Source organism: Dromiciops gliroides, chromosome 2, assembly GCF_019393635.1.
Source record: "Dromiciops gliroides isolate mDroGli1 chromosome 2, mDroGli1.pri, whole genome shotgun sequence".
Taxonomy (NCBI): domain Eukaryota; kingdom Metazoa; phylum Chordata; class Mammalia; order Microbiotheria; family Microbiotheriidae; genus Dromiciops; species Dromiciops gliroides.
In genome coordinates this window covers 679,996,542-680,012,736 of record NC_057862.1, presented here as the reverse complement: position 1 = coordinate 680,012,736, position 16,195 = coordinate 679,996,542, and the positions used below count along the sequence as shown (strand labels likewise).

Below are 16,195 nucleotides of genomic sequence, written 5' to 3'. Positions count from 1 at the left end.
GTCCCCCTAGTAAAACCTTTCCTTTCTGGGCCCCCGTATCAGCTCCCATGGGTTTACTTATCACCATCTCTATACAGATGATTCCCAGACCAAGACTCCTGCCCCAGCCACCAAACGCCCGTTGGACATTTCCTCCTGAATGTCCCACGTGCATCCCAACCTCAAAATGTCCAAAAGAGAACTTGGCATCTGCCCCCAAGCCCTCCCCCCTTCCAAACTTCCCTCTTTCTGCTAGACGCATCATCCTCTCTGATTACTGTTTCCAAATCTCATCATTATCTGGGACTCCTCATTCTCCCTCAATGGCTGTACCCAATCAGGTGCCAAAGCCTTTGACCTCCATGGTGTCTCCTGCATCTGGCCCCATCTCTCTCCTCCCACTGCTGCCACCCGGGCCCAGACCTTTGTCGCTTCTCTCCTGGACTACTGTGATGGCCTCCTCTCATCTGTCTCCCCCATATGCAAAAATCTCTACAGCAGTTCTTTTTGTGGTAGCAAAGAACTGGAAATTGAGGGGATGCCCATCCCTTGGAGAGTGGCTGAACAAGTTGTGGTATCTGATTGTGATGGAATGCTACTGTGCTGTAAAAAATGATGAGCAGGATTGGTTTTAGAGAGACCTGGGAAGCCTTAGATGAACTGATGCAAAGTGGAATGAGCAGAACCAGGAGAACATTGCACACTGTAACAGCAACACTGTAACTGTGAAACACTTAGCTATTCTCCGGAATACAATGATTCAAGACACTTGTGAAAATGCCATCTACCTCCAGAGAAAGAACTGATGGAATTTGAGTGCAGATTGAAGCATACTTTTTTAACTTTATTTTTTTTTCTGGGGTTTCGTCTGTTTTCTTTTGCAACATGGCTAATATGGAAATATGCTTTGCATGACTGTACAAGTCTATAGCAAATTGTGTGCCTTCTCAAGGATGGGGAAAGGAAGGGAGGGAGAGATGGAATTTGGAACTCAAAATTATTTTAAATGAATGTTAAAAATTGTTTTGGGGCAGCTAGGTGGCACATTAGATAGAGCACCAGCTCTGTATTCAGGAGGACCTGAGTTCAAATTTGGTCTCAGACACTTGACACTTACTAGCTGTGTGACCCTGGGCAAGTCACTTAACCCTCATTGCCCCACCCCCAAAAAATGTTTTTAAATTTAAAAAAATTTAAATTGTTTTTACATGTAATTGAGAAAAAAATAAAATAAAAAATATGAAGTCATCTCTCTCCCCACTCTAGTTTATCTACCACAAAGCTCCCAAAGTGATTCTCCTTAAGCAAACATTTGACCCCACCATTCCCCCAAATCAATCAACTTCGGTATTTGTCACCTTATTGCCTCTAAGAGAAAATATAAACTCTTCTGTCCAGATTTTGAAGCTCTTTACAATGTCTTACCAACCTCAATATATGTGACTCCCCAGCCTGTATTCTAAGGTCTGACCAAACTGACCTTTTCTCTGTTTTATACACACAGCATGCTCATCTCCCACCCCCATGCCTTTGCACTGGCTATGCTCTATACCTGAAATGTCCTTCCTTCCTCACCTCTGCCTCACAGAATCCCTCACTTCCTTTAAGACAAACCCTAAAGGGACAGCTAGGTGGCATAGTGGATAAAGCACCAGCCCTGGATTCAGGAGGACCTGAGTTCAAATCCAGCCTCAGACACTTGACACTTACTAGCTGTGTGACCCTGGGCAAGTCACTTAACCCTCATTGCCCCTCAAAAAAAAAAAAAAAAGACAAAGCCTAAGCACCATCTTCTATACAAAGTCTTTCCTGACCTGCCCTCCCTCACATTTATCTTATATTCATTCTGCTTATGCTTATATGTGAGTTTATTCTCTTCCCCAATAGAAGGTAGGCAATATTTCTATCACTATCTTGTCATCTCTCGCCCCAGCCCAATACCTGGCACATAGACACTTGTGATGAAGGAAAGGCGTCACCACTTCCTTGAAGCCTTCCCTGATTTCCCCCACCTGTCTCTCCTTCTGAGAGTCTCGTTTCATAGCTTATGCATACAACACACCATAGCTATTGATGTATTTGCCCTATTTCCCCAATGACTGTAAGCTCCTGGATACAGCTGCCTTACTCCACCTCTGAATTCAGTCACTGCTGTTCTCTCTTGTACATACATAACAAGACTCTAAAGGTTGGCACCCTCATCACAGCTAAGTGTGGGCAGTCGCTGTGTGACCCCAGGCAAGTCACTTAAGCCCAACTGCCTGAAACATCCAGGGCCATCTCCAGTCATTCTGATATGCATCTTACCACTGGACCCAGATGGCTCTGGAGGAGAGAGTGAGGCTGGTGACCTTGCCCAGCCCTCCCTCACTGAAATTCAATTCACTGCAAGTCATGATATCACCTCCTGACGCCATGGTCCTCTTAGGGAACAAAGGACAAATAGCCACCACAACCTGGGGCAAGTCCCCGCTCATGTCTGGGCCTTAGCTTGCCCGTCTGTAAAATGAGGGGCTTGGATTAAATGATCTTCCAGGGCCCTTCCATCTAGGGCTCCAACAACTCCCACGATAAGCTGGAGACTTTTCCCAAGTGACTCCAACTATCAAACATTTAATGAACACCTACTATGCACTAGGCACCGAGATACACGGGCAAAAAACGAGGGTGGGGAGAGGTGAGGACACCAGCCCGAGTGACTGAGACCACTGTCATTCACCTCCCATTTTAAAAGCGCAAGGCCAACATTCTGGGAGGTGGCTCTTCTCTCCAGACGCTAATCACCCATCTGTCTGCTGGGCTTCATGCCAAGCCTGGCAGTAGAGGGGATGTCAGCGCAGGCCCCCAAATGTCCAGTTCAGAAACATCACTCCCCACAGTTTGCATTGGGGGGTGGGCAGCAGCAGGGCAAAGACCCGAGCCTCGAAGCAGACATCATGGCTCTCCACGAATAAGCTTTTTATCAGCAAAGAAAGGACAAAAACAAATGTGGAGATGATGAATATAATTGTTTGGCCAACCCAATAGCTGGTTTCATGAAAGCAACTCCCATTTCTAGGGTGATTCAATCTTGGCAGCATCTATTAAAACCTACTATGTGCTGACAACGTGAGATGTTTCAGCTTTTATAAATAAACCAGCCTGTGAGGTCACAGGTTTACTTAAAGATGGGATGGACCTTACAAGTCATCAAGTCCAACTCCTCTCTACAAATGGGGAAACTGAGGTGAGTTCACTCTATTAGGTATCTAAGTAGCCCAGCACTAGGCCTGAAGTCAGGAAGACCTGAGTTCAAATGTGACCTATGTGACCCTAGGTGAATCACTTAACCTCTTTCTGCCTCATTTTCCTCATCTGTAAAATGGGAACAAACAACGATGATGGTAGTGACAATGGGGGCGGGGGGGGGGGGAGGAGGGGGGGGGAAATGGTGATGATGGTGAGATCACCTTCCTCCCAGGGTTGGTGTGAGGACCAAATGAGATAATAATGTAATGTCTTTAGCCCAGAGCTTGGTACATAGTAAACTCTTTATAAATGCTTATCCTCCCCTTCCCATGCCCATTTGATAAGAATTTGTCTTAAATGCAAACCCAAACCCAAACTCTATGTTGTATAAGTATAATGGGGTCCCAGGTGAACCCCAAGAAGAATGAAGAAAAGACACCTCCCCCCTTTCCTTCCTGGCAGAGCTGATAGACAGGAATAGTAGAGTCTATGATATCCCCTGTCAGGGGAGACTGTATTATTCTAACTTGTATGGGAAGGGAATGAGCATTTATTAAGCACCTTCTATGTGCTGAGCACTTTACAAATATGATCTCATTAGATCCTCTTAGATGCTACTGTTATCCCCCTTTTACAGATGAGGGAACTGAGGCAGAGAGAGGTCCAGGATCAGCCAGTTAAGTGTCACTGGCTGGATTTGCAGTTACCCCAATGTTTGTGCATAGAATTCTAACAACACAGATCTAGAAGGGTCCTCAGATATTTTAAGTTCCCTAAGGGCTGGGGCCCCTTCTTTTTCTGTTTTCCCAGTGTCTAGGATTTGTGCAGGGCACAGAACAGGTACTTAATGAATGCTTACTGATTGGCTGATACAGGACCACCAGTCTTAAGAGGCAGGCAACCCAGGCTCAGAGAAAACCCAGGACTTGGCCAAGAGCAAACAGCCAAATTGGTGGCAAGTGGGGACCCAAGTCCTGGACCACTGCTCTTTCCAAAAAAGTACACTGTACTTTGCCCCAGGGGACCCAGAGAGCCCCAGTTCAGCTGCAACTGACCCTGCGGTGTGATTATTCTTCCCCCTTCAATTTATTCCCAAGTACTCAGAAACAGAGGCAAGATCCCACCTGATAGGTAGGTTTCAATTTCTAAGGTCTCTTTTTAGCTGTTCCCTCCCTCCCTCCTCCCTCCCCCCCTCTCTCTCTCACACACACACACTCAGACACAGACACACACTCTCACACATTGTCTCTCACATGAAGACACTTTCACACACACACTCTCACTTCTCTCTCTCTCTCTCTCTCTCTCTCTCTCTCTCTCTCTCTCTCTCTCTCTCTCTCTCTCTCTCCTGGTCACCCCCAGCCCCCCCTTCTCCTCCTTGAAAACAGCCTCCCTCTCCCCTCTGCCCAGGAGAACCCTGGGTGTGGAATACTGTATATATTGATTGTCAGACTCAATGGATCCTCATTGGTTTTCACCAAATGCTTCTCTGAGTTTTTCCCTTACAAGGGATAGCTAGCTGGAAAGAGCTGGGAAGGCACAGTGGATAAAGCACCGGCCCTGGATTCAGGAGTACCAGAATTCAAATCTGGCCTCAGACACTTTGACACTTACTAGCTGTGTGACCCTGGGCAAGTCACTTAACCCCCATGGCCCCACAAAAAAAAAAATCATCATTTTTCAGGGAAAGGGGCCAGGCTGTGGTGAGCCCAGCCCTCTGGTTCCATCAAGAAGCCAGACACCACTGGACTAGGGAGTCAGGAGACCTAGGTTCAAATCTTGACTGGTGGATGCTGAAAATGTCATTTAGAGAGGCCACAGGATTTCAGAGAGAGAGAGAGAGAGAGAGAGAGAGAGAGAGAGAGAACGAACCTGAAGTTGCCCCTTCTCCCATTCACCCTCCACACAATCACCAGAGTCATCTATCTAAAGTCCCCTCCACTCCACCACTGTGTGGAATCAACTCCCTGGGAGTGGTAGACCAATCATAAACTCTTCTTTGGGGCATTTCAAGTTCTTAACAACCTGCCTCCAGCTGACTTTCCCAGGCTTCTCACACGTCACTCCCCTCCCCCACTTCATGCACACATTCCAGCCTCATTAGTCTATGATGATTCCTCATAGAAAACAGTCCATCTCCAGCCCTCCTGCTTTTGCATAAGCCTGAAACATCCCCCTTCACCTACAGGTCTCCAGATTATCCCACAAGAGCCTTTCCTGATCCTTTCAGCTGCTGGTCCCTCCCCCCAACCCCGTCCACCCTCCCACTGCCTCCAACTACCATGTACAAGAATAATGTGAGTAATCTGACCACTTTGTGATCCATTATTCTGATCCCGAAGGTCAGACAGGGACAGAAGATCCCTATCAGGGAGGTCCTGGGTTCAAATCCAGCCTCTGACACACTGTGGCTGTGTGATCCTGGCCAAGTCATTTTTAACCTCTCATGGCCCCCAAAGAGGGAGTTTTCTCACAGCTTTATATGTTTACACATTGAAAAGAATGTAATGTTTACACAGGGAAAAGAGTATCATTTCATAGCAAGCTCCCTGAAGGCATAGGCTGTTTCCTGTTTGTCAAGTATCCTCAGCACATAGCAATGCCTGGCACATAGTAGGTACTTAAAGTCTCACTAAGGAGTAAAGCCAAATTGCCCCCTTCCCCCACAAGGCTTGTTCAAGGGACACACCCACTAACACCCCCCCCACCCCACCCTCATCTCAGCCGTGATTCTGGGGGGCTCCTGCCCCTAAGGAGATGGGGCTGCTCTTTCTGCCTCCTCTCTGCTGGACAGACCTGAGCCAGGATAGAGACACGTGGCTAGAGGGCAGTGCGGCTCAGTGAGAGCACCCTGGGTGCAGGATTTTGGGACAGACTCGGCGATGGCACTTACCATTAATCAGCAAGCATTTATTAATCGCCTTCTGTGTGCCAGCCACTGACTAGCTGGGTGCCCCAGGGTCAGTCACTCTTCCTCTATGATCCTCAAGTTTCCTCATCTATAAAATGGAGACAATACTGCTTGTAGTAACCACCTCCCAGGGTTGTTGTGGAGTGCCAAGTTTTAGAACATTGCATTATTCTATCGCCATTACTGGGAAGCATTTCTATCATTTGTTATATTTGTCTATACTTACATTACAGGAGAGAAGGATGTGTAAAGCCACCCTAAAGTGGACACACATCCTAGGAAGGAGTAGAACAATGAGCTCCCCATCACATGGGGTATCCAAGCAAAAAAGGGCAGGGTCTAAATAGGAGTTTTGCTTTGGGTTTTCAGATCACATGACTGCTATGGTTCTTTTCAAGCTTGAGGGCCTGGGATTTGAGGGGTGCTAAGTAAGAATCAGAGCCCCACTTCCCCCACCTGAGGTCCTGAGAGGGAGATAGACTCAGTCACCGGAAATGTCTGCAAGGGTCCTGGGTAGCCTCTTCATTAAACCTGGAGATGTCAGCCAGGGCCAGCTGCTCCAGCATTCCTCCTACAAAAGGCTGGCACCTGGGCTAATTCCCTGAACAGGAAGGGTGATCAGGGAAAGGGCCAAGAGAAAAGCTCACCTAACACCCACCCAGGGGCCCTGCCATTGGCAGGCCCTGGGCTGGCAGGAGAAATCAGCAGATGGGACCCCACAGGGCCCTCTGTGTAGAAAGCCAGGAGTAAGGCCCCACAACTAGCATCATTAGCACCCGGGTCAGCAGGCCTATTACTGCTGGTTGCACCCACCAATTCTCTGAGAGAAACTGGATCTGAGCCAGCCATCACACGGCTAACTGAGATAGAAAGATGGAGAAAGAGGGACCAGCCCCATGCACATGTATATTTACATGGTGTACATACATGTATGTGACTGTATAAACTGGTAGTTATTGTCCTTTATGCTAGGAGGGGACCAAGACCGTGTCCACTCAGGATGCAGTGTGTCCTTGGCCGAGCAGCCCAGTCCAAGCTCCAAAGGCTCGCCCACAGGCCGGGGCATGAACATGGGGAGTGGGGGTGCCTTGTTGGCACACCTCATTTCTTTTGAGCTACTGCATGTATACATGTATACATATGTGCATGTATGTATATGCACATCTTCATATGCATGTAAGTATATAAGCATATGCCCCAAGAAAGTCAGGAAAATAAGCCATTCAGTCAATCGACAAAGCATTTCTGAAATGCCTACTAGGTGCCAGGAACCGTGCTAGGTTCCAGGTGCTAGGGGCCAGGTACACAGACCAAAAAAAAAAAAAAAGCATCTGTTCCTACCCCCAAAGAGCTTCCACTCTGCTGGAGGGGGGTAGCACTTACACATATATTTACTGGGGGGGAGAGAAGAGTTGCCAAGAACTGGTAACAAAGTGAGCACCAACTGGAGACTGGCCCAAACCAAGTGTAGCATGTGACCATAATGGGCTAGGGCTATGTAGCAAGGAATACAAGGCATTGTGGGAAGGCTGGTCTGGATGAATGCCAAATGAAGGGAGCAGCGTCCCCTGGAGAGTGGCATCCTCTTTACCTGACTGAGGTAAAGAGCCCTAAAGGGGGAGCTGTGCTCCAAGGAAAAATCATTATCAGGCTGAGAACGAGATGAGGAAGTGTGGGCCTCTCTTCTCTGGGCAGACGGGTTGAAACCGGGGGACAGAACACTGCACACTCTTTCAGACCAAAGAAACTGGATTGGGCACAGCTACTTTTCTTCCTTACTAGGGGAGGGGTTCAGTTAGGATGCTGGGGAAGTCACTGGCATTCGGAACTTCCAGGTGAAGAAAGTCCTTCTATGGATGCAGGTCAGCACCTCCTCTGCACCCTAATGGTCCGTGGTCCTGGCCACCAGGAGCTTGCCCAGGCTCACCAAGACAGATGTCTTCCTAAGACCAGCCCCCCTCACCATGACTGCCTCTCCAAAGAGCAAAGGGAATCAACAAATCTCACTTTTCAAACATCAGGCTATCAGACTAAATGATTGGTTACCCAGTGATCCCCCAAGAGCCTTCAGTGTTCGGGTACGGCCTAAAGAAGTATGAATACACACAGCCTATTTACTAACAGCCTTCCTTCCTGATCCTTGCGCACACAGTACACTGACTTACCCTAGCAGCACCACTACCTCTCCTTCCTGCTCATCGAGCCCGTTTGCTCTTGGCACCAGCTGAGTCAGGTTTAAATTCTCCCTCTTGCTCCCAGTTCCACCACACCCTCCCTGTCCTGGATCTGGAGTCAAAGCTAGTGGTTGTGACCTTGGCCAAGTCACCGATATTCCCTCACCAGTCAGAAGAGGAAAGGTTAAGACTGACCAGCTGCCCTAAATCTCTGATCTTAGGGACACCCCAAGTGTCAAAAGAGCCAGCCAGAAAGGTTCTCTGCTTCCTCACCAAAGTCACGAACAGGTTATCAAGAGTAAACAGGCCGGGGGGCAGCTAGGTGGCACAGTGGATAAAGCACCGGCCCTGGATTCAGAAGGACCTGAGTTCAAATCCAACCTTAGGATACTTGATACTAGCTGTGTGACCCTGGGCAAGTCAACTTGACCCTCATTGCCCCAGCAAAAAAAAAAAAAGAGTAAACAGACAACAAAACCAAGGGGTCAGTCTCCCCGGCCCTTAAAGGTCCCCTCCTACTCTAGGCCTGTGGCATGTGATTAAGTTATGGAAAAGGGCAGCTCCTCGATCACTGAACCAGGAAGCTACACTCCTTGTTGCATTAATAATGGAATGATATATGCACTGAGAGTCAGGAGACCTGGGCACTCCTCCTCGCCATTACTGCTAACACAACTTGACTTCACAAGCGCTCTGGGGGGTTCAGCTTCCTACAAAACAAGGGGGTTAGATGGATGACCCTCGAGCAGTGTTATAATCCTATAATATGCACCTTCTGGGCCTCAGTTTCCTGTCTTGTAATATGAGGAGGAACAGACTCAGTCATCACATTAAGATCCCCTCCTATCTTGAGATTCCCTTTAAGTAACAGAAAAAGACCTTGGAGGGGGGGGAGGACATAGAATGAGTATAACTTTGCCCTGAGGACTGGAAATCTGAGGCCTGGTTCCTGCTGTCCTTTATTTACTGCAGGGGCGCCGAAGAACCCTGGAAGGACGAGAAGGATTAAGACCTCAGGCTTACCTGGACAAAAGCTTGGCATTATTTATCAGTACTGACTCCAGAGCAGTGGGATGAGGCAAAGGGCATGGACCAAAGCCCACACCTTAGACACTTAGCTCCACAGAGGGAATAACAAAGACAATTACTTCTTACCTAAGTGACTTTGGCCAAGTCATTCTTTCCCCTCCCCTAAGCCTCAGTTTCTTCATCTGTCAAATGGGGGGGGAGCATTAGGGGGACAACTGGACAAACCTATTTCCATGGCCCTTCCTGCTGGTTGTCCTTACCAGCTTACCAACGGGGGCATTTACTACAATAATCGCTATTTTACAAATGAGGCTCCTTAAAGGTGAAAATGACTTACGCAATGGTACCAAGGCAGCATCCAGGGCGGGATTCCCACCCAGGTCTTCCTGACCCCACAGGTCAGATTCTGTTCTCACTGCTACCCTCAGGCACCAGACTTCCTCATGCTCCTGACCCTCCCCTCCCAAGCACCCTGCATTCCTGAGTGCTGAGAGCAAGTAGCCAAGAGAGAGAAAGAGAGAGAGAGAGAGAGATAGACAGACAGACAGACAGACAGACATGGGGTAGCTAGGTGGCACAGTGGATAAAGAACCGGCCCTGATTCAGGAGGACCTGAATTCAATCTGACCTCGGACACTTGACACTTACTAGCTGTGTGACCCTGGGAAGTCACTTAACCCTCATTGCCCCACCAAAAAAAAAAAAAAAAAGGAAAGAATAAAGAAAACGATATCCATTCCTGCCGTCATCCAGCAGAGGAGACAAAGGACAGATGGGAACTCATCTGAAGCTGGATGGGACCTCAGAAGCCAGTGGGTCCAACCCCTCATTTACAAAGGAGGAAACTGAGAGCCAAACAAGGGAAGGGGCTTGGACAGGGTCACAGGTCTTAGAACAGAAGGGCCTTAAAGGCTATACTCTAACCCCCTCATTTGACAGGTGGCCAAGCTGAGAGCCAGGCAGGAGCAGGGGCCCATGAGGAGCAGGGATGAAGGGCTGGCACTGCTGGCCAGGCTTCTGAACTCCCCAAACTTCTGTTTTCTCTGCCCTGACGCTCGTCATTAAGCCCCCATGTCCGGACAGGCAGGTGGGATGGTCCTGGGCAAGGAGGAAGGACCAGGAGAACACTGTCCTGGAAGCTTGCTTGCGCCCCTCTCTCGCTGCTGCCGGGACCAGCATGGGCTCTGGCTGCTGTGCCTAATCTCGTTGGAATTTCCCTCCTCCACCACCTGGCATTCTCGCTCCACTCCCCCTCTTGCCCTCCTGACTTGGAACAACAGGGCCCGTCAGTCCAAACTGGACACCCCTCGGCCAGAGGAATCCTGGGCACACCTCAAAGATGCTCACCACACCCCCACACCCCTGACCCTGGCACAGGGAGAAGGAGGGCCTGGTGAAGCCCCACCCCAACCTGAGCAGGGGGCCTGGGGAGAGTTAAGGGCCGTGGGGACCTAGACAAGGAATTCAGCCACTGCCCCTAGTGGGGCACTGCCCAGCATCCCATCCCCATCCCCACCCCCACCAGCCTGCTTAATAATATGGCATTTCTCTATAGCACTTTATTTCTATTCACTCACAACCCTCTGAGGTGGACAGCTACATCTGTCCCCACTTTACAGATGGGGAAGGTAAGGCTCAGAGGCTTCTCCACAGTTACCTAGGTGGGGCCCATGTCTGACCAGAGAGAATCAGTGCTAGAAGGGACCTCACAGGCAAGCAGTCAACCCTCTAATCGCTTTAACAACGAGGAAACTGAGGTTCAGAAAGGAAGTGATTTACCATGTGGTCACAAGCCCCAAACTCTAGCCAACAGATCACACCACCACCTGATTCAGCGGAGGCCATTTAGGGAAGCGGGAAAAAGTCGGGGGAGAAGTCCTTGAGGCTTGAAGGCAAAGTCCTGCAGTGGGCAGAGTAGATCCCTCAGCTTGGAGACAGGGAGACAAGAAACCAGACTGTCCCTCAAACCCTCCCCTGCTGAGTGGCCCTGGGCAAGTCTTTACCCCTCTGTGGGACTAGTTTCCTGATCTGTAAAACCGGATAAAAATAGCAACAATTTGCCTCCCAGGGGTTGTGCAGGGACAGAATAAGATCATATTTGTAAAAGCTCTTTGGCAGCCAAGCTCAAGCACCCACAGAAATATTCATGATCATCATTACTGTCTCCATCCAACATGCTCATTTTAAAAGGTGAAGGAACCTTTACAGAGAGAGGAAATACCTGGCCCTGCCCGGGTCACACACTGGGATCCGGGCAGTGGTGGGATTAGAATCCGGTGCTCCTGACTCCCCATCAGCTGTTGGGGCGGGGGTCCTGAAAACCTCTGCAGAGACTTCTTTGAAAAACACGGTTATGGGGGCAGCTAAGTGGCACAGTGGATAATGCACCAGCCCTGGATTCAGGAGGACCTAAGTTCAAATTTGACCTCAGACACTTGACACTTACTAGCTGTGTGACCCTGGGCAAGTCACTTAACCCTCATTGCCCCACCAAAAAAAAAGCACAGTTAACACCTGGATACAAATACACCAACACATACAGAAAGCTATTAACAAGGCAACCAAATAAAGAACCAAGTAAGACGCAAGAAGAGAAGGTGCATCCAAAGTCAAACATGGTGGGGTTCCCCCCAAAAGATCCTGAGAGTTACGAGTTTGTTTTTTTTAAGGACTAGAAGCCCCCCACCCCAGGCACAGATATCTGCAGTGACTAGGCAGAAGCATCAAGGCCGTGGCAGATGGGGCACCCTGCCAGCTAGGTGTGGGCTCCAGGTCTGAGGCACACTCAGATAACCACCTGGGCTCGGGTGTTCCCCTCAGCCTTCTTCCAAGCACCTGGAGTCCAGCCTCCAAAGGGGCAAGTTTTACTTTCGTTGATGGGAAAGACCTCTTCCTAAGGAGGACCACACTCAGTATTCTACAGCTCTTGGGGAGATGGGCTAAGGTCCTGAGAGGCAGGATCTCATCCCCTCTCCCCCCAGGACACAAGGCCAATTAACTGCAGAGGACGTCTTCTAAATCTTAGATCCCAGCCCCCAATTATAAGGTGCCACATGCTCAGCACACCTTGGCAGCCCTCTGCTCTAATAGACAGACTGGTGGGTAACAAGTGGGAAACTGTATCCTCTGAGACAAATGAGGCTGGGAGCTGTGGGGGGAGAGCAAGGGACCAGGGGGGCCAGGCTAGCATCTCAGCTATTTTCCTTGGCTGTGACCCTGGGCAGGCAAGTCACTTGATTTCCTCATCTGTAAACAGGTTGGCCTAGGGTCCCTTCCCCTCTAGCCCTCTGATCCTTGTGTATAAAACCTTACCCAAGGCCAGGTTGGGGCCACCTCACCTCTAATGCCACTCTCTATGTCCCCAGCCACCCCAGCAAACACTTAGCAGGAGCGACGGGTCTTGAACTTGCTTCTGTGGCCCAGGCTTTCTTGTGGGCAGAAGTGAGAAGTATCTGCCCTCAGTTTAAACCATTTATGAATCATCTGCTCTAAGCCCGAATCAGCACATCTTAGATAGGGCTGCACCCAACTGTGCGGCTGGACACTGAGGAGATGCGACAGGGGTCGGGCATCATCCCTGCTGTCCAGGTCAGAACTACTCTGCTACAGATGCTGAGGTAGCCTAGAAGTGCGAAGTCCTGGAGCTGGCATCAGTTCAGCCACCAAGCACTTACTGTGTGTCAGGTACTGGGGACAGAAAGAAATGAGACTGGTTCCTGTCCTCAACATGCTTATATGATCTACAACAGAAACACGGAGGTGTAGCTCACCCCATGCCAGGCTCTGCACACTCCAAGAGGCATGGATGGCAGTGGTGTTGTGTAGCTAAACTCTTAATCACCCCGGGGTGCCCGGTAGGTTACAGGTGCTTAGAGGCAGCATGGTACAGGAGAAAGAACAGAGTGCTGTGGCCACCTGTATGACCTTGGGCATGGGACTTAGCTCTCTGGTCCTCCAGCTCCTTACCTGTGAAATAAGAAAATTGGACTCGCACGACCTCCATTAGCTCTAGGGGCTAATCAGGAGTGGTCTAAAGAACCATCTACTCCCTTCTTCCCTGCTTTGGAGGACGGCGTGGTAAGGCCCGGAACAGTGACTTGCCCAAGGTCACACGGCTAAGCCAGGGCCCAACTGCTTAGCGACAGGACCAACACTAGCTAGATCTAGGATCCTGACTCGGCAAGGCCCCCGGAAATCCCAACAGGCGGCCCTTCCCGGCTCCCACTTTCTCCACGTGGTTGTTTAAATGATCCAGGGGGAGAAAAGAAACCACAACTCTCCCAGGGCCCTTCTTCCCCGTAGGGAGTGGAATCCCGGCAGCTTCCCGTTCCCCACCTGGAATCTTGCACCCACCCTATCATCTTCACTATCCCGGGACTGCCTGCCTCGGGATCTTCGGCAAGGGAGGCGATGAAGGGGCCCCGGTCTATGCAGGGCGCCAAGTGACCCCGGGCAGGCCGACAGCTGCCGGGTCCTGGAAGAGGCTGCCCTCCTCGACAGCTCAAAGCTGGGCACCCTCTGCAAAAATAAAAGCTGGGGCGGCCGCCCCCTTTCTCCCCGGCAGGGAGAGCCTGACGCCGGACCAGGAAGGGACTGGCGGATGCAGCCTTCTCCTATGCAAGCTCCCACTGCACAAGAGCACGTGTTGAAAAGTCTGAAACCCTCCTGGGTACCGGAATGACTCTTGGGGGGACAGAGGGGGAAAAGGAGAAGGTAGGGGGTAGGGGGCCTGAGTGCAGAAACGCAAGCTAAGGGCAGCGACCCACGCTCGCGGGTAAAATCCTGTTCTTCCTCCCCCCAAAACGCACACACCCACCCCGAGAGAAATGTGCTTGCTCTGGGCTAGGGGGCGAGGAGGAGCAAGAGGAGGGGGCGGGCCGAGCCCTCCCGGGACAAGGAAGAGGGCTCAGATGGCGCGCGCCATCCCCGGCTCCGAGGGGCGGGGAGGAGGGCACAGCTAGCCCGGCGGCGGCGGCTGCCGAGTTCGCTCCTCCCCGATCCCGGAATGGAACGCCCCCGGGGCTGGACGCCCCCCGGGATGGAACGTACCCAGGATGCGCTGCCCCCCGGGGCGTGACGCCCCCCCGGGATGGAACGTAGCCCGAACGGGACGCACCCCGCCCCGGGATGGGACGTGGCCGGGACAGGATGCTCCCCGGAACGGGAAGCCCCCCGGGATGGGACCCCCGGGAGCAGCGGCGCGCTCACGCGGGCTCGCAGCAGGGTCAGCCGGGCAGGCTGGCAGCGTCCGCAGCCCTGGCGCCCCGCGGCTCTCAGGGATGGTCCCCAGGGCGGGCAGCTGCCCACGCGTGCTAGCGGAGCCTCACCTTCACGCAGTCCACGGGGTACATGACGGAGTGCTCCAGGATCCCGGCCATGGCCCCAGCTGTCATGTGCGTGGAGAGGGAGGCGCTGGTGGGCAGGTTCTCGTAGTCCTCGGCGCCCGCGTCCTTGCTGCTGCTGCTACCGCTGCTGCTGCTGCTGCTGCTGCTGCCGCCGCCGCCCGGGCCACCGCCACCGGGGCCGCCGCCCTCGCGGGCGTCCCCATCCATCCTCAGCCCCGCAGCCGGGCTCGCCGCGCCGGGGCCGCCGCGGCGCAGCGCCATCCGCCCGCCGCCGCTGGGGCCGAGACGCGGGAGCAGGAGGGCGAGCGGAGCCGAGCGGGCGGAGAAAAAACTTCACTCCTTCAAGTGGGTCCCACCTCCGGGTGCAGCGGCGCCTGACGCCATGGCGGGGAGGGAGGGAGCGCGGCCCGAGGAGCGGCCGCCGCCAATCCCGAGCCGGAAAGGGCCGGCCCGCACCGCCCCATTGGCGGGCCGGCCGCAGGGGCCCGCCTCCTCTGTGACGTCACAGCTCCTATGCACATTTCCAGGCAGCCGGGGCCGCGGCAGGGGGGAGGGGTGCGGCGGCGGGCTCGGGGTGCTCCACGGGGAGGGGAGGGGACGCCAGGAGGAGGAGGAGGAGGAGGAGGAGGAGGGAGGGTGGGGTGCCCTTCTCCCTCCTTCTGGAAGGCCGCGCGTGCACGGCCCCGCGAGGGACCGGGGTGCGACACGCGGGGCGGCCCCCCGCTGGGGAGGGTTTTGCAAAGCCAGTTTCGCATTCCAGAGGCCCCGGCTGGAGAAAAGTTGCTGGGATGGCCTGTTGCATGAGCCACGGTTCTCTGGACGTGGAGAGGCGCCGGTGCAGCCAGCCCCATGCGGTCATGGAGCCCCTCCCCCCCGCGCCCGGCCCGGGTCGGGGGCTCGGTGACAGCCCCTGCCCTCCGGGGAAGCGAATCCGTGGCCCCGCCTTTCCTCCATTTCTCTCTCCACGGCGAGGCCTGCGCTCCTTCCACCCTTCCACTCCACCTAACGCAATCCAGATCGGGACAGGTGCCAGCTGCAGCCTTACCTAGGCCCCTGAATCATGCCAGCAGCTGACATTTCTATAGAGTTTGCAAAGCACTTTGGGCACTTGATCTCATCTGAGCCTCACAGTAACCCGGTGAGGTAGGGGCTGTGGGCACCTTACAGCCCAGGAGAACAGGCTGTAAGCATCTCGTGCTCGGTGGGTCACTCAGCTGGCCGAGAAGCGCTGATTATTAAGTGCTGCTGTGTGCCAGGCAGCCTAGGAATGGACTAAGGATGGTAGCCATCCACAGGCTGAGGGCAGGTGGTCCCTTGTGGTTCAGTCGTGTGTCCCACTTTCGGTGACCCCTTTTGGGCTTTTCTTGGCAAAGATACTGGAGTGGTTGGCCATTTCTTTCTCCAGCTCATTTGACAGATGAGGAAACTGAAGCAAACAGGGTGGATCGACCTGCCCGGGGTCACATAACTAATAAGTGTCTGAGGCCAGATTTGAACTTAGGGTTTTCCAACCCCAAGTCACTTTGGTG

General features: G+C 52.4%; 1 protein-coding gene across 2 annotated transcripts in view; it reads right to left on the bottom strand.

The window, feature by feature from the left end:
- SLC25A37 (solute carrier family 25 member 37) overlaps window positions 1-16,195 on the bottom strand; it is a 63,024-nt gene that overhangs the window by 33,606 nt on the left and 13,223 nt on the right. The window contains exon 1 of one of the 2 annotated variants that reach the window (XM_043982983.1): window positions 14,649-15,035. The exons of the other annotated variant lie outside the window; for it this stretch is intronic. Coding sequence (XP_043838918.1) covers window positions 14,649-14,927 — 279 coding nt within the window. The 5' untranslated portion in view covers window positions 14,928-15,035. Of the gene's footprint in view, window positions 1-14,648; window positions 15,036-16,195 lie in introns of those variants that run through there. 2 annotated transcript variants of the gene reach the window in all.